Here is an 18,930-nt window from a genome sequence, read left to right on the forward strand (position 1 = left end):
TATGAAATAAATATAAAATTACCATCAATAACCTACTACAGAGTTTATTTTTTACACTTGGTATACCAAACTTATGTGATGTCAAGTATTAATTTAAGATTTAATATTAATTAAATGTCTACTTAATTCAAGCAATGAAAACATAATAGCACTTACACAGCCTCACAAATGACACTGCATGGAAATTTATACACTTGCACTATACCATAATATCATCATCAAAACTGTATTTAGTCTAGTTGTTAGTTGAGATTTGTTTTCAAATGACAGAATCATTCATTAGACTAATCAAGTACAACAATCTATAAACCAATTCTTGAGATCTATCTTGCACAAAATCATGATTATTTATAGCCAAATAATCACAAAATTTTAAACTTAAAAGTTAGGGGTCAGCAATACAGAAATTAAGTGTCATACAGTTAAATTTGGTACTTACTTATCCACTCCACAGTTATTGGTACAAAATTATTACCACTAAAGTGCAAAAAACAAGATTCCAACAAAAATAGTAGGTATATTAATCAGATTAATCAGTAATACACACAAAATAGACATATAATTCAGGAGTAAAATCAATAACCTTAATAAAATTACTGTTATTAAAATGTAGCTTATATAGAGAGTAACAGTTTTAAATAATCATTTTTCCAAATGTAAGTTTCTTTTAGACTTTCTTGTTTTCACATGCATTAAGGAAAATAAACCAAATAGGGACACTGCTGCTACAATTGTTAGTAAACCTGGGTCAATATTAAAATTCCAAAAATATCTTACTATTACTAGTATATTGAGTGCACTGAACGCTTGTGTATGTTGTGTACAAGTACGAAATGTTCCCGCAATACATGAATGGGTTCTTCAATTTTTGTTCAAATGTTGTTATCAAAATATACAAATAAGTAAATGGTAATTTTATAGCATGTTCATATTATATGGAGAAACCTACTAATTTTTTTTCTCAATAAAAAGAGGAATTGCTGTACTATACATAAACACAGTACGAAACCAGAGATGATTGATTTGATGATAGCATCCAAACTGTCACAAACTGAAATATTTAAAATTGCTAAAAGTGACGTTGAACGATGAATTAATCAAACAATAAAATTAGTTTAAATAAGATTTCATGTACTTAAAAGAAGAAATCTTCGCTTTATTTCCAAACAAAATTCTTTTATCACATCCAATGCAAAATAATTTATGGTAAACATAACAATACACTTCTTACCAATAACACCACCACATGAGCTTTAGTGCCACACGTGTTGTAATAATATTTCTTTACTATTTATTAATATATTTACACTATTACAACAAAAGATGTTCATTTACACTCCTTAAAAATTGTTCTTCATTTTCCCAATATATTTATAATTGTTTATCTTGTTAATTTATTACTATTTATATAGAGACATATTTTGTAATACTATAATTACAATTATAGTTTTATATTTTTTTATTATTTGAATAAAATTTAAGATAAGTAGTTATTATTTACTTTGATAAAAAATGTACTTCAGTTCTATTATCTGCAAAATAAATATGATTCACACTGTGATGGCATCCCTGCACTGCTACAGTATCTATAAATAAAAACTAACTAGTTATATAAATTATTATTAATGGAAATTAATTAAATAAACAGTATTTTGCTCAAATATAAGATGTTTCAGTCAGCAAAGTGAGTTTGAGCCAAGTTGCTATAAGAAACAGCAGCGTTACAGTACGTTTTATATGTAAAAATCTATTCTAAAATTTTTTACATTTACCAGTATAAAATTTGGAACCACAAGTGCTGCAAAACCATTGTGAGTTCAAAGATGTATATAATTTCCAACAATAAAACATAAATTTTACTGTTAAGTTAATTATTTGTTGCTGTAATGCAATATTTGAGATTGATTGATTTTATAGTACACAAACACATTGATACACGCTTGATGATTAAATCACTAGAAATTGCCTCATTACCTATAAGTACAACAACTATTGACAAGAAGTGAATGAGAACACGCACGAACACGACTACAGTCTTAATAGCACTATAGGACTTCTAGAGCAGTATGAACTACATCAACTTTATCACAGTGCAAATCATTATGTTAAAACAAGAAAACGTAAATAATTTCTGTTATCAGCAAAACAACAGCATCAAAGTCAGTCTTTCATTTGCTCTTCCCCAAATGTAATTTTGTTTTTAACCCTTGACCAACACAATTAATAGGAACAACAATCTTACTTTGGTAACATCCTAGTTCAAGTTGTCATGGCCACAAATTGCATAGGTCACTCAAAACTTAGGATATGATGCATGGCTTTGCTGATAATTATTTCATAACAAAATTCTCATAACTATAAACTTGCTCTAAGAAAAATGTTAACTCTACATTAATCCCATATGAATTAAAGCTACATTAGATTTAACTTGGATATGCCTTCTTACAGTTCCTCTTCTTCTGCAAGTAACACTATAAATATTTACAACTTTGGAAAACGGTACAACAAGGATTAAAAGGCCTCAAATTTTAATGTCATAAAGTTAGATTGTTGAAAACTGATTTAACTACTGTATATTATCTTACAGAAGAAAAGTGACAGTACATGAGAACAAAATTATATTCTTACGCTCACAAACTGGAATGTCCAAAATTAGAAGGACCAAAATTAACAATATATATATATATATATGTTATAATATGTAATTATATATGTATATTTATTTACATTTTGTTGATAAGTAATAACATTTAGAATCTGAATACAAGATAACACTTTAATATTACACATGGTTCTTTAAGAAATCCCACTGGAATAAAATAACATAAATGTGAATTATATTGTCAAAAAGTTCCAGGAATTGTTGGTTATATTCAAGCAGAGATTTGCTGAAGGGAAAATTTCTCTTCCTATGGTGAAAGTACCTAAGTGTCTGGCATTCTTCCTGTTATTGCTGTATAAAGATGCGGGTATTTACTGACAACAGACAATGTTTAATCATCCGATTTTTAAATTGCCATCTTTAAAGCTAGAAGTTTGCCAACATGAAATTCTACATTTTGTTCAAGAAACCATTATCCAAGACTCTTAATGTGGTGAAGAAAGTATATGGAGGAGATATGGTAAAAACAACAGAAGTGCAAAGTTACATAGATTTATCATACAAAATCAGTGTATACATTAAAGATAACTTTCAGAGTGGTCACCTCTTTGCTTTCACACATATGGCAACAATGTTAATCTGAAGAAATGGTGCATATGAACATCTAATAACTATGGGTGCATTGCCTCTGAACATAAATTTAACATGGAAGAGTTGGTATATTTTTATGATGCTGTGAAAACCATCATATAGTTACAAAAATTTTAACTGCCAACAAAAAGAATTGAGAGTAAATATAAATGGTACAGCTGATGAAGATGGAATACATGAATAAGTCTTTTCATCAGGAAAAGTCAGTCCATATCCTTTCACATGTTCAACCCAAATAATAAAATAGATTAACGAAATTCAAATAGATGAACAAAATTCAATTATATAACTGAAAATAAAATTACACAAAAACAACAATTAATGTACAAATTAATGTTTAATTCTTTGTAATGCACAATAACAATACAATTAAATTAATCAAATAAAAGTATTAATAGTAAATTTACAACTTCTTGAAGAAAATTAAAACAGCTCAAACATGTTGCTTTCTTTGTAACCCTCATAATAAATGTTGAACATCTGTTTTAAAGAACAAATTTAATTTTAAAATCCAATGAGTAAGAGGCTCTTTGTCAGAACCACCAGCAGCTTCTGTCAACAGTAACAGACAAATACTAAATGACTTGACACTTTATCAGTATTGTTTCGAAATGCCAAAAGAGAAATTTTCATTTCACAGCATTCCTGCTTAAATAAGAGTCTAAAAACTTTTAACCTTGCATCAACTGCCTACATTACTTCAAATTGATACTTAAAATCTTAAACAAATAATTATAACAGATCATAATAATAAGGAAATACACTGTTCAACTGTAATTTCTTATCAGAATGTATTTGAAATCCTTTTAAAGGAAATTACTAAAAAATTATTATTAAACAACATAACATTTTTTAAATCTTGATTTTGATGGCATCAATTGCATAAATAATTTACAAAGAACGTCTTTTACTAGTGGTCTTTACTTTTGGTACTTACAATAGAACTGACACTCATGCTCTTGTAATCCCGATGTAATTAAAATTCATTAATCATTCTTCAGTATAATATTCAACACAGTATATTTTTAGTCTTAGATTGACTATTTTGCTTACGCTCTGAATCATTGCTACAGGAATATTAATTTTCAAAAACTCCAAATTACTAGAGCAATTTATTCACACATATGAAAATAGATATAAATAGAAAATAGAATTTAATTTCTATGTATTCAGATGATAATTATTTAAATTTTAAACACACAAATTATACTTTAGAGTTCTGATTAAAAACCATGACAGTAAATTAATTAAAACTACAGTCACAAAAGTCTAATGTTTCACAATCACCAGGTAAAGGCGAATGAATGTCAAAAACATCTTTTGTTGTTACAATTCAATATTGTTTGTGATATTTTACTAAATACTACAGTGCAGAATATGTATGAAATCTTGAATTCATCACTTACAAAAATATATTTGATCTGTTTTGAGTTATGGTGTATGCAACAAAAATAGACCACTGAGGAAGCTGAATGGAACCAAGAGCATGAGAGATTACGGATAAGATATAAAACATGATTATTTGACTTTAGGTGCTATGAGACCAGCCAACATGTCGAATGAGTTGCCGTCAGGCTGTACGGTGAACTCTGACCGGTCGGCTGCTTGCACACGCAGGAAGCCGTACTCATCGATGCCAACAATGGTGACATGTTGTACAGTCCCATCAGGTCCTGTTACGTCTACTTCAGCTCCTCTGCACAAGTTACACACATTCATAAAGAACATGTTAAATGTTTCATTCCTTTTAGTAAAAAATAAAAATACACACAAATATTGTTATAAATGATGACAGAATCCATCAGAGAGAGTAATAAATGAAAATTTAATCTGGAATCATTGTGGGCAACTCCAATTGTTGGAATATCAAGAGCTAAGTAAACCTGTTGAATAATAAATATGAGTATCCCCTTACAGTATCTTAACAAAATAAAAACATCAGGTTACATAAAAAACCTAGTGAATTTCTTAATACAATTTGGTTAATGTTTAGATGACCTTATAGAAGAAACTACTTAATCTTTTTGACGTGACAACATCTTAAATTAGGTTGCGGCTCGGAGTCACTCATGAAAAAGTGTAACGCCCGGTAACGTTACGATGCCCGTCCAGTGGGTCCGCCGCACGGGATCCGCACGGGATAAAGCAGATAACTGTGGGTCCGCCGCACGGGATAAAGCAGATAACTATGTTTATTCGTGAAAATGTGGAGTGCTTAGATTCGTCATTTACAACAACTACAACAATAAAGGTAAATAATTGTACACTGATATTTCATTATCGTAAACTATGATTGATTGATTAATTGTTAGATTGACACAAAAGTTGAGTAACTGAGTTTATAGGTTATGTCATACTATTGACAAATGTTGATAGTGTTAAGTAAATTATTAGTTTAAATCACTCTGCAATCAATCGTAATTCAGTCGATTGAGAAGAAACAGCGCGTATTGCTAGTCAAACATTTAAAATAACAAATTATAACCTCTAACCTGTCATAACAGTGCGACCAAACAAACGAACTAAACCGACCAATCACCATGCGCGGAGTTAGAATTTAACTGTGTTTAGCAAGAATTTCAAATTCCAATTTTAGTAAATGTTTTATTCAACTTTACCATTTACAATAACAAATTTTAATTAATTTCAAATTATGTACAATTTTTTAGTAAACAAAATATATTTCTATAGTTAAAATTTGTGCAATTCTTATTTTCATTCAATTCCTTGTTCCTATTGTGCAATTTAATAATATTCATATCAATAAATATTCTACCGAGAAAAAGACGTTGTCACGTAAAATCTTCGCCCGTAAAACCGACTTTACAGGCAACCATAATTTTTTGATTGTATTTCTGAAATCAGCTGGGCAGTGAGCAGCTTACGCATTTTAGGAATTGCTAAGAAGTTGAAATTTCCGCTTCTAAAAGTAATGTTCAAGTAAACTACAATAGGAATAAACAACGGGTTGGTAAATAGCCCAAGGCTATAAAAACTAAAATACCTTATGATGAAACTAGCATAAATCAATCAATACTTACAAATAAAATTGAGATTAAGTAACAATATTCTTAAAACATTTCTAAAGATGAGAGTCAGATGAAGAATTATATTTAAAAGGAAAGACAAAAAATTGTGTAAAAAAAGTTGCATTACTGAACAAATTTTAACTACATTTCATATGACAACTGAACTTACCCGTGCAACCAATATTTGTAATACATTTCAAGCACTTTGTCTTGTTCTCCTAACTCGATCATCAGTAACAACTTCTCCAGTTGGTTGAACACAATGGCAAAGAACTTCTCTTTGGTCAGCAGAGGCAGCTTCTGTCCTGAGGCTTTGTTCAATTGGGTTATCATGTCGTTTATACACACTGTCGGGAACTTGTTATCCAGATTAAAGCCACAGCCTGAAAATATTATGAGTATTATTTAAAATTTTAAAACTATTTGAGAGAGTAGGTTTGGTGCTAAACCTAAGATTTACCTAGAACTATTTATAAAATGGAAAAATTCATTAACAAATCATATTAACATTTTTGTTGAGATTTTAAGTTCTTCAGGAAAATTGCTTTCATTTAAATAGAGATTAAAACATATTGTAAAAGGGACAACCATACCAGGAACTATTTTTTTCAAGATGTTATTTGACAGATTGTATATGTTACTGCTGTCAGAGTTTCTTAGGTTTTTAACAAATTCGATTATGTCCTCGTATTGATGATTTACGACCATTCAAGGGTACCTGGTGGTAAATTAATGTTGGTTTAACAAAATCAGGATTTTCTGTACAAACAATCAAGAACTACAAGTATTATTAAGTTAAACTTACCTACATTACAAATTGCACATGCGTTAGAAATCACACTTGTTACAATCAGACCTCCTACTTTTAAAGCACCAGCATAAATATCATTTGGCCACTTCAAACCCAACTCCAACACCTAGAAACAAAAATTCAAAATTAATGAATATTCTTTTATTGAATAATAGACAATAGACAACAATCTTTATTCACGTTTGCACATTCTGTACATTGAATAGTGTCAATTGATTGAAATAAGTAATTAACTATTAAAATTGTAAAACTCTACAAAAAATACATTAAGATAAAATACTAAAATATTATTGACAACAAAGTTCCTCCAAGGATTACAAAGCCTTACAAACAATATAGTCCTTCAAAACTTTTCTAAACCTGTTTCTATCCTGTATGTCAGTAATGCTCTTAGGAACATGTTTTAAAAAATTTACTCCTGAGTACGTGGTCTTTTTCTTAAAAAGTTCCAGTTTGTGTTGAGGCAATACTGTATAATTGTATTCCCTGTATTGTATGGATGTGGCTTACCATATAATTTGGAACAATTGTATTTTTGTGTAACATACAGAATAGTTTCTAAAATATATAGGCCATACATTTTTAAAATTTTGAGGTATGAAAAATGCTGTTTTACAGAGTTGTTCTGTTTTAAATTTAACCTTATTCTTATGGTTTTTTTTGTAAAATGAGAGTTCTATTAAGATTTTGAAAAGAAGTAGCTCCTGCAATTTTATATTTTTCTCAAATGAATCTATAAGAAACTTTGTCACTAAAGATTTGTTTTTCTGGAACCCATGCTGTTGCTCATCAAAAAGGTTATGGTGCTCTAAATGTGCAACTCATCGATTATACATAGACTTTTCAAAATTGTTGATATCAATGGCAGAAGAGCAATAGGACGATAAATAGACATATTTGTGGTTTCTACTTTTTTAAATATAGGAATTACTCTAGAAATTTTTGTTTTTGGGAAAATTACATGATACAAAGGAAGACTTTACAAGATAGACTAATGGTTTAATCAATATTTCTTTTGAATATTTAATGGAAATCTCATCATAACCACTGGATGACTTGTTTTTAAGAGAATCAATGATCATACACAATTCTGTTTCAGTTATTGGAGGACAGCTAAATGTTATTTTACCAGAACCATGTATATCAGAGGTTGTCTCCTTGCGTTATTACTTCATTTAATTAATTCATAATCAATTCAAATAAGTATTGTATTGTTTTACATTAAAGAGTACAGTAAAGCATCGATTAACCGAAACAATTGGTGCAGGGGAGTTTTCGGATAATCGATTTTTCGGGTAATCAAACATCTCTTAAAAAAACCTCTATTTTTTTGTTGAGGGTGGGGGAATGGGAATGGGTGGGACAGCAAAAAACACATTTTTGGTCTAGAACACACAATAGCACCTTTTAATATCATAAGAAAGTATAAAATATTGTTTGAAAGTAACACGTAAAGTAGGGATTGCACATACAGTAAATACAATTTTGGCTCAGTGGCTTAGATATATTAAAAACCATTACAAAATTTACTTAAAATAAGATAGAATAGGAACAGTAAAAATCAACCCAAAATTAGATATATATGATAAAACGGTATAAAATTAACCTAAAAGAAAAAGTTGAAACTGTTTGTTTGCTTAAGCTTTGACAACCGTTTTTTGCCGCTAAGTCTCGTAGGTGTTTTAAAGACAGTAGCTGCAGTAGCACTGGAAGGCTTCTTCATTGGTCAGACCTTTTTCAACTGAGACGTCATCATCTTGATCATCGCCATCATGATCATTGTCATCTTTAGACCCTTTTACATGCGCTATTACATCGTCATCTGTCAACAGTTCAAATCCTGAAGACTCTTTCAACAGCTCAATCACTTCTGAAACAAAGGTGTTATTTCTTTGTTCTTCAGGTGTAGGCCTAGTTTCAGAGTCAAATGTTGGGAAAGCTTGTTCCAGGTTTTTTTAGGGTAGTTTCTTTGACATTAGCCTTTTCTGTAGTAACACTTGAAGGCCTCAATCACTCCCTGGTCCATGAGTTGAAGGACTGAGGTAACATTCGGTAGCAAAAAAATCACCTAAAACATTCCATTTTCTCTCTCAAGTGAAAGGTTTGAGAGATGACTCGGAGCGTTGTCAATTTCCAATAGCACATTTCCAGTAACCCCAGTTTTCATCTGATATTTTTAACCTCTGGAATGAATACACTGTCAAACCAATCAATAAAATGTTAGTACCCAACCACGAGTTTTTTTTTTTTTTTTTTTTTTTTTGGTTTTGGTAAATAACCGGAAGTAGTTTTATTTCTTTAAAGCATCGTGAATTCATAGATTTTCCAATGAGCAGCAAAGGTAGCCTATGCGCACCCGTGTTGTTTCCGCATACCATAACACTATTATGCGGGACTTGCTGGCTTTAAATCCAGTTGCTGCCATTTCTTTTTTAGAAAAAAATTATTTGGTCTGCATTTTCTTCCATTATAACCCAGTTTTGTGTGCATTGTAGACATTACTGTCCTTATACCTTTCATCGATAAGCAAACTTTCAAAAAAAAAAAAGCTGCTGAAAGCATCAGTCTCAGCTGACAGTTTTCCCCCTGAATGTCTATCTCTCTAATCCCATACCTAGATTAAAATCGCTTCAGCCAACCAGTGGAAGCTTTAAAATCGTCACTGCCCCATAGTTTTTTGTTCACTTCCAATGCTTTTTCGCAAATCAAAAGACCACTTATGGGTTGGCCTTGGCCTCTTACCTACATGAACTGCAGTGTCCAAGTCCGGATTTTCTGCTGTTTTCATAGTTATCCTATGTAAGCTATGTGGTCTGATGGTGACCAACAAACCCATTTAAATCCAAATATAATCAATAACTTTTTTGTTAACGTCCCCATTGATCTGTCCCGTGCTCGTGATTATGTCATAGAGCTAGAGGCTTCTCCACTTGACAGACCTGTTCATCAGTTTTCTTTCACTCTGGTGACTGAGGCTGAGGTGTTCAGGGCGGTCATGAGGATGTCTAGCAATGCAGTCGGGGCCGACAACATTCCAATCAAGTTCATTAAGAGCACTCTGCCAGTCACCCTCCCAGTTATTACTGCAATATTTAATAAATCTTTAATGTCCTCAACTTTTCCAGATATATGGAAGCGTGCTCAAATCCGTCCCTTATATAAAGTGTTTCTTCCCCTAAAGCTCCATCTGATTTAAGACCTATTAGTATACTGCCGGCACTATCCCAAGTGTTTTAGAAAGAATAGTCCACCAACAATTTCTCCCGTTTTATTGACAGTGGCAATATTTTGTCGGTATTTCAATCTGGGTTTCGCCCTCACCACAGTACTGCCACAGCCCTTTTAAAAATCACAGAAGATATAAGACTTGCTATGGACAAGCGACAAGCTACAATTTTGACTCTATTCGATTTTTCCAAGGCCTTTCGGACTGTGTGTTTCACCCTCTTTTACTGATCAAATTGAAGAGGTAGGGTTTCTCTGATGGTTGTGTCAGGTGGGTGGGGTCATATCTCTCCGAGCGACAGCAGCGTGTCAAGACAGACAACGGGTGCTCCGAGTGGAAACCTGTCACCCGAGAGGAGCCTCAGGGTTCTGTACTTGGACCAACTTCTTTTTTACACTCTACATTAATGACATAACTACTAGCATCCGACACTCAAAGTTCCATATGTACGCTGACGATTTACAAATTTACAGCCACTTTTCACCTAATGAGATGGACACTTGTGTACAAGTAATGAACTCTGATATTGATTCAATAGCTTACTGGACTTGCAGACATGGACTGAAACTTAATGAAATCAAGACTAACTGTATTTTAATAGGCTATCAAAGGCTTATTACTAAAATCTACATTAATACTGCTCCAAGACTGATACTGAACAACAAAGAAATAGTTTACAATGCAAAAGTAATAAACCTGGGAATAACTATCAACAAAAACCTGGGATGGGCTGATCAGGTGTCACTAATGTGTATAATAGGGTTTTTGCCTGTATACATGGCCTCAAGCGATTTGCACAATACTTGCCGTTGGATGTTAGAGTGATGTTGGTGAAAACTCTAGTTTTACCTCACTTCAATTACTGTGATGTGGTGATCAATGACATGACTGTTTGACCTTTCTAATAAAATTCAGCGTGCACAGAATTATTGTATTCGGTTCATTTTCAACTTACGACGTGATGATCACGTATCTCCTTATTTAGAGCAATTACCCCTATTAAAATCCAAAGAACTTAGAGATCTTCATGTACTTAGTCTGTTGCACGCAGTAATCCACAATGGTTGTCCAAAAGTTATTTGGCCCAAAGTTTCGTTTTTATGTCTGATATTAGTGCACGTAGAACTCGTAGGGGTGCATCTTTATTTATTATCAATTCCAATTCATAGGACAGCCTTATATAGTAAATCTTTCACTGTTTCCGCATTTCGATTGTGGAAACGCTCTCCCAGACAACATCAGAAAGTATTGACAAGCGCGATCACTTTGGGACGGAGGTTAGGGCCTTTCTGCTGCGGACTCGGCGGGAGTGACGGTTGGTGGTTCTTGTGGTCACACTTGGAGTAGTAACTGTATGTAAGTTGCGTGGATGGGGAATGAAATGCTGATTAGGATAGGATAGTTTTATTAGTTGCCTGTTGCGTTTTTAAAGAGATTTATGTTAGAGTTTAATTGAAATGGTTAATTTTAATTGTAATTGGTATATATACATTATTATGTTAAATCCAATATGTAATTAATTATTTAAAGTGATTTAGTTACGTGTCAGTTACAATGTTGTAATAGGTATGATCATATTTTACTTTGTTTGTTTTGTTTGGAGGTTAAGTGGTAGAGAGGACTTTTAAGTCCTAACTTCGCCTCTGTAAATAAAGGACATTTTTCATTTCATTTCATTTTTAAGCTGCCATCTTTACTGTCTAGTACACACACAAACTTTTAGATTCACTGTTCTTTTCTATGTTAGTTGTTAAATTCCGACGCCAAACTCCCGAGCTAAGCTTAATCCACTTGAACCCTTTTTAATTGATCTAGAATTTAAAGTTTATCGGATAATCTGAGAACAACACGTTTTGCCGACATTGCTAGAAATCATGAAGCACAACGAACAATAGCACAAAGGTTAAAACAAAACTGACTTCAGTGACACAAAGTGAAGTTAGATGGACGTGGAACAGTACTGTACGTAACAGTATTCTGTAAAGTAATAGCAGATCGTATAGATCGCGCACAGCACTACGCCACATGCACTCCTGCTGGCCAGTTCCATTATTAATGTGTTTTCTGTTTGACCAATCCAGCCTTATTTTACTCCCTCACTCTTGCTGGTTTTTAATGTCGCCAAAGGAACTAATCCATGAGTGGTACTGTGTGTTCAGTGGTATGGCATGGTAATGTAATTTAATTTAATTTCCGGTGGAAATATAATTAATTTAAACCAGTGGTTCCCAACCTTTTGTGTTTGGCGACCCACTTCCAAATGTTTTATCACATTCACGACCCATCCCTCACCCATGATTTTATATATACATATGTATATTATGTATATATAACATTAATATAAAATACACATGATTTATATATGTGTATAGAAAATGTAAAATGTAAATAAATATGTACACAGCTTAGTATTGAAAACATAGAAAGAGTTTATTGATTATTCAAGATTACAAATAATTTTTCTATAATACTAGTGTGACTTCTGGCATTGTTTTGACTGAACAAGTAATTCAATGTCAGGATTAAAATTAGATATTTTGAGGCGTAAATCACTTTCAACGTCCACCAGTCTGTTTCTGTACTTATTCTTGATGTGAACCAAGGTTGAAAAGGCACGCTCACAAAGATATGTTGTTGAAAAAACCATTAGGAATCTCATTGAAAATTTTGACATCTTGAGAGTGGGATACTAGGAGAAAAAGGCAAAATTGGGAACACTGGAAGTAAGAAGAGCAAGAAGGAAGCTAAGAATTGAAAAAGAACAAAAAGACAAGGAAAGAGAAGGTGTTATGCTGCTGGTTAGATATGCTAAATTAAAATTTTAAACAATTTTAATGTAAATATTAGTGTTAAAAAAACTTTGACAGCGATTTTCCGAAACCTGTGTTTTACATTACCGTCAAAACTCAAAAACTATTTGTGCTACAGCTACAAAGTTTTTACGAGTTACTCAGGACACATATAGCTGCAATGTGAACTACAATCATAAGGGTGAGTAACGACATTTTATTGTGTACTGAGCTTCCACCCTCCTAGAAATACGTGGCGTTGGCCGCGGACGCGGATGCGTGTCTGGTAGTTTGACGGGATTCGAGACCGTCGCGGCATACGCGGACGTTCATACTATGGATGGACGGATGCGACGCCACGGCAGTGTGACATGGCCTTACGAGTGACGGTCGCGACCCACCGTTTGGGAAACGCTGATTTAAACTAAAAGTGCAAAACCAAAATTAAGGATTATTCACAATTTTTCTTAACCTCTTGTCCTCTTAATCATGAACACTGAAAATGGGTACTAGATAACCATTTCTAATGATGTATGACTAATTCCATTTTTTAAATATCATAGGACTCTATTGTATTACATCACAAGTACTCACTAAGAAAGCTATGAACTTCGACTTTGGAGTTGCTCTATATTGGTCTAAAATAGTCCAAGTTACTGAAATCGTGGGAGCTATTATAATATAAACTGACAAATATAACTGAAATTTTTTTTATGTACATCCATTAAACTTATGAGTACTGAAGAAGTTAAAAATACTTTTTTTTCTTTGCAATAAATAGTAATTTGATACAACAAAATAGTTTATGAAGCACAGAAAATAGTTATCAATTCAGATTTCAATCTGAAATATATTGAGTTTGAAAAACTTATACAATTATTTCACACTGTAAAGATAAATATAATTATATTTGTAAATGAAAATTAACAACAAATTGATTTTTATAATGTCAATATGATGTGCTGTAGCTAAAGAGGGTGTGACACAGTGTAAGCTAGATAGCACAAACCTCCAGACCAGGCTGGGAGCAGACACTAGAGACAATAGCAAGTGCCACAGTGTGCTGCAGGAATGGTAGAAGTCGGCCCAGCTCTGACTTGAGGGGGATATGCAGTTGGAAGGCAAACATGGCACAACCCTCAGGACTCAACCACATGTTCCCGCCTCGACCTGTTTATATCACAAACAATTTTTTTATTTTTCGAAAAATTGAACTCTGTTTATGGTGTCAAAATTTTGTTCCTTTTAACCCTCCAAGTGATAGCGGCTCAGACCGAGCCGTTAGGGACCCCGTCTCAATCGATAACGGCTCGGTCCGAGCCGTTCATGAAAAACGACGTAAAATAATAACTAGTATCGGAATTCAGCTATATTTTATACTAAACGGTTTAGAAAGAGTTCCTTTACTTGATACTCTATGTCGTATATTTTCAAGCAGATACAAATAAACATTATATGGAACTTGTTGATGAAAAGTACATTTTTTGGCAGTTTTCGATTTGTTTATGCTGGTGAAAAACATATTCAAAATCAATTTTCATGTAAATATAAACTACAAGTGTTATACATCTTTGTGGTCAAACTTAAATTGTGAATCTTTTGTATATAATGAATTTCAAATATGTTACTATGGAAATTGTGAAAAATAGCCTCAAAAATATAATTTTTATTGGAAAAATTTGTTTTTTTCAAGGTCATTAGTAAATAATACAATGAAAAAATTTGCTTGGTAAGTTTTTCTGTATCATTACCATTTAGTACATATTATAGTGAACATTTTAATATATAATATGTTATATTTCAGGTATATTTGATATGTTTTATGAATTAAAACAAAAAACACTGCGCATCATCATAAAAAGGCCTATCACTGTAGAGTAATATGAGTATCACTTGGAGGGTTAATGCATACAAGTACTATTATATAAGGTTAAATTCCATAAATTGAATTACAATTACTTTAGTACAAAGAGAGTAGTTTAAAGGTACTAACCCACACCAGAGGTCTGCTGGCTGGGAATGACAGCCAGACCATGAGCAAGAGGAGGTCCAGTCAGCACTGCCATGGCTGTAGTCATCACAGAGGAGAAGATCACCAGTCGTCCCAGTGTCTTAGATTCCAAGTTCTTCAAAACAATAGAAGACTCACAACCAAGTTTTAAAATTATAAATAAGATCTATAAAGTAAGTTGTCTGGCTAGTTCTGGTTCTTATTCAATCAACAAATAATAGTAGCAAAAAGTAAATAATACCTTAGTTTTTGAGATTTGTATTTTATGTACAGCTGGTTACAGCTTAGTAACATTTGTACTTCTTACAGTTCAATAATCAAGAACTGACAGCTGTAGAAGGTGCAGAAATAGGCTGCCATAGCAAGTGGAGTTATCGTGCACACTATCTCTTGAACAATTAAAGAATAATAATTGTACAGTACCTAAGTAAATAAATGCAGAGAAACGACTCTTTCACAACAAGTCAAAAACATATACGAGACAGAAGAACAATAAAAGTTTAGACAATTTTGACAAATGGGTTACTGTAAATTGTAAATAAGTTTTGTAAAACGATTACCAGAACAAAAAATTATTTCTGAATTCACTAACAGAAAATCTATTTCACAAGCAGTAAAAAAAAGTGTTTATTGATTTTTCATTCAGGATTTTGATGTAAACAGACTGCATTAATCGAATCAAAAACTCAAAAAATACAGAATGAAAAAACAGTTCACTTGTCACTTAAATGAAAATCATACCGATTGTCATATACTGATTGGTATCTTAATGATGAAAATAAATCACAAACGACAAAAATAAATTGGAAAGACTCTTGTATCCTTTGGTAAAAAAATTTTAAATGATTAAATGATTGAGCTTAAGAGTACACAATGCACCTAAGTGTAGTGGGTACATCATTCAACTAAGAAGATAAAAAACAAGAGTTTTAAACAGGGAAAATCATAACTTCTAGTGGATACACTTTCAAAAAAATAAGATTATCTTAGAGGAGGATAGTCTATCTGAAGTTTGTACTAAATGGTATAAAAATCTCTGCAATTAAAAATACTCATTCTAAAAATACTGCTCCACAATTTTACTTAAATAAATTCATTAAAAGTGGAAACTTATGACCAACAACTTATTTATAGACATTTTTAATGAGGCTGAAGTCAATTTTCTCCTTTCTCATCAGAGAAACTTTACTTTAAAAAAAAAAAAAAAAAAAAAACAAAACAAAAGATCAATTTAAAAATTAAACTTCAACTTGATTCTCTTTCATAACTTACGTCAAAGTAGCTGACAGTAGAGAAAGAATCTGGGCAAGCATACATGAGCACAGGCAGCAAACTGGAGGAGGCTTCAGGGGGAGAGACACCCTTTCCACAGAACTTGAGAGTTAAATCTGGCAACTTGAGTGTGTTTCCTCCTTCCAAGCGAGTCTTTATTTTGTTCATAAATTCTTGCTTTAGCTATAAAAAATCATAAAAATAATAAAGAGTTACAGTTTTTGTTCATAGCATACAGTGTATGTTTAAATGTTTCTTCTTATTAATTTATAAGGTAGGAGTACACCACATGTTATGTAACAGGCTTTGCTGAGGTTGCATGCATGCATATTTGTTATTATAAAGAAGTACAAACAAATTATGTAATTAAATAAAAAACATTTGAAAATAAAAGAAGGTAAATTTTAAGACCCAAACTATGAGAGTATATTTAATGTTTATACAAGATTTTAAAATTTACATTTAACTACGACAAAAATAATAACAGTGACTTTTAGGTCCAGATTCATTATTCATTAGTTCATTTTAGTTTACTTCATGAAACATGGTTCATGAGCATCAAATTTTTTTAATTTCTTGTAATAATTTGGAAAACTGTGTCCAGTTTGTAATGCATGTTTTGCTATAACCACTTGTATCTTGTAAACTACCTAGTATGTTTCATTATAGTGTTTATAAACTACACTGTTTTAGGGTTTTAAATTATTGTCAGCCATGATTTTTTTTTATATTCCCCATTACCTAAGATATTAAATTATCCAATCAAATAAAAAATTATTTTATTTACATAGTCTTCAAGACCAGTAGTGGCGTCAGTAAGATACAATTATTGTAAATTAAATAATACAATAACAAATTTAATGTCTGTTTTTTCATTAAAACTGTCTCCAATTGTAAAACTCAAGAGAGTAAAATGGTCGTTCTTGAATTCATCCTCTTAGACGTCTTCTGAAATGAGCTTTGAAATCAGTTGTCTTCAGTTTATCTGGTAGTGAGTTCTACATTTTTGCTGTATAACTTGGTCTCTTTTCAATAAATGTTAGTTTGTGTACTGGAAGGCAGAATTTTCTTGTGTTGTACTGATGATATTGTACTCCTGTAAGGTCAGGGAGTCTTGTCAGTTCTCCTCATGTTTTCCCAGTATTAGTTGCTTGCTTTTGTTTTGATTAGCCACTAGGTTGTTACACTGATTGTACTGCATTGCTATGAACGCAATGATTGTTTAACGCTATGAAACTTTCTACCTCTAGTTATTCCGAGTTAGTTTGGATTAGCAATATACTGCTGTATCATCAGCATACATGACCACCTTGCTGTAATCTTGCATAAAGAGGGAGATCGTTCGTAATAAGAATAAAGAGAACAGGGCCCAAGACTGACTCCTGTGGTACTCCTCTGGTGATTGGTCTTGAGTTAGAGTGTCGTAGCTATTTTTCCATTATTGGTTTGTAAATTTATTACTTATGAATTCATGATGATGTAGGGTTAAGAGGTGGTTTCGACTGAGATGATTAAACATTGTTTTCAGAACTAGTTTTCTCATGACTTTAGAAAATGTTGGAATTAAGGAGATTGGTCGATAATTATTTGCCTCTGTTGAAGGGCTTTTTTTAGTTTTGGATAGATTTTAGCTACTTTTAGTGCCCATGGGAAACTCCTGAGGCAAATCTATTGTTAATGTCTAAAGAGGTTATATTTGAGCAGCTCTCCTGCACAAATCTTAACTAGTTTACCAGATATATCATCATATCCTGTGAATGGTTATGGTTTCAGGGATTGTATGAGATCACTCATTTCTTGGCAGCTAGTAGCTTCTACAATGAGTGTAGGAATGTTTTGGAGCCGCAGGAGAATAATTCTTGTTCTTGTTTGTGTGTATTATTTTTTGTAGTTTGATCTACAACAGTAGTAAAGAAGTGATTCGTATGGTTAGCAACTTCTCGTGAGTTTGTTAGTTCATGCAATTGAAAAATGAGTTTGTTTAGTAGTTAATTTTCTTTCGCTTTGTTCTTGATTACCTTGTTCATTCAGAATTTATTATGTCCCAGATTGTCTTGGGTTTGTTGCTTGATTCTATGATTTTTGCACCATTATTCTGTTATGTCATTTGTCTAAATGAAGGTCATACTCCTTTTTCAGGAGCAGAGTCCTCATTTTGTATTCTTCCCCACCAGTTGCAAGGTATAAGTTTTGGACAGACAAGAAGATTTGTCTCTCCTGTAGAAGTGAGGAGTTGTAGAAGACTATTTTTGTTCTTCCTCTTGTGTGACATGGTGAGTGCGAAAGCTTGATCGAGTGCTTGTTGAAGTGTGTTGTGGAAGACATTATATGCAGTTGTTCACATCACCAGAATTGAAGACTTCTGCCACTCTTCATTTTTGAGTATTTTTTTTCATTTTCTGAATGTTTCTGTAGCTCATATTTCTTTTCCTTACAACAATTTGTGGAGTGTCTGAGTTTTATTTTGTTAGTATAGCGCAAATCTTTTGAATATTCTGAAATTGAAAAGTATAAAGTTTGATAAAGTCTTAATGGCATG

The 18,930-nt window shown here is 32.3% G+C and overlaps 1 protein-coding gene across 4 annotated transcripts in view; it reads right to left on the reverse strand.

Annotated features, from left to right (window-relative positions):
- The window catches only part of LOC124360713 (biotin--protein ligase), a 60,511-nt gene continuing 41,581 nt past the window's right edge, over window positions 1–18,930 (reverse strand). For 3 of the 4 annotated variants that reach the window (XM_046814549.1, XM_046814550.1, XM_046814548.1), the window contains 6 exons: window positions 16,392–16,574; window positions 15,102–15,234; window positions 14,118–14,278; window positions 7,088–7,199; window positions 6,452–6,665; window positions 1–4,949 (listed from right to left, as the gene is read on the reverse strand). In XM_046814549.1, the coding sequence (XP_046670505.1) occupies window positions 4,772–4,949; window positions 6,452–6,665; window positions 7,088–7,199; window positions 14,118–14,278; window positions 15,102–15,234; window positions 16,392–16,574 (981 nt within the window). In that variant the 3' untranslated portion in view covers window positions 1–4,771. The remainder of the gene's footprint in view (window positions 4,950–6,451; window positions 6,666–7,087; window positions 7,200–14,117; window positions 14,279–15,101; window positions 15,235–16,391; window positions 16,575–18,930) is intronic. The other variant, XR_006922269.1, reaches the window with a different exon arrangement.

This window comes from Homalodisca vitripennis, chromosome 4, assembly GCF_021130785.1.
Source record: "Homalodisca vitripennis isolate AUS2020 chromosome 4, UT_GWSS_2.1, whole genome shotgun sequence".
In the NCBI taxonomy this organism is placed as follows: Eukaryota; Metazoa; Arthropoda; class Insecta; order Hemiptera; family Cicadellidae; genus Homalodisca; species Homalodisca vitripennis.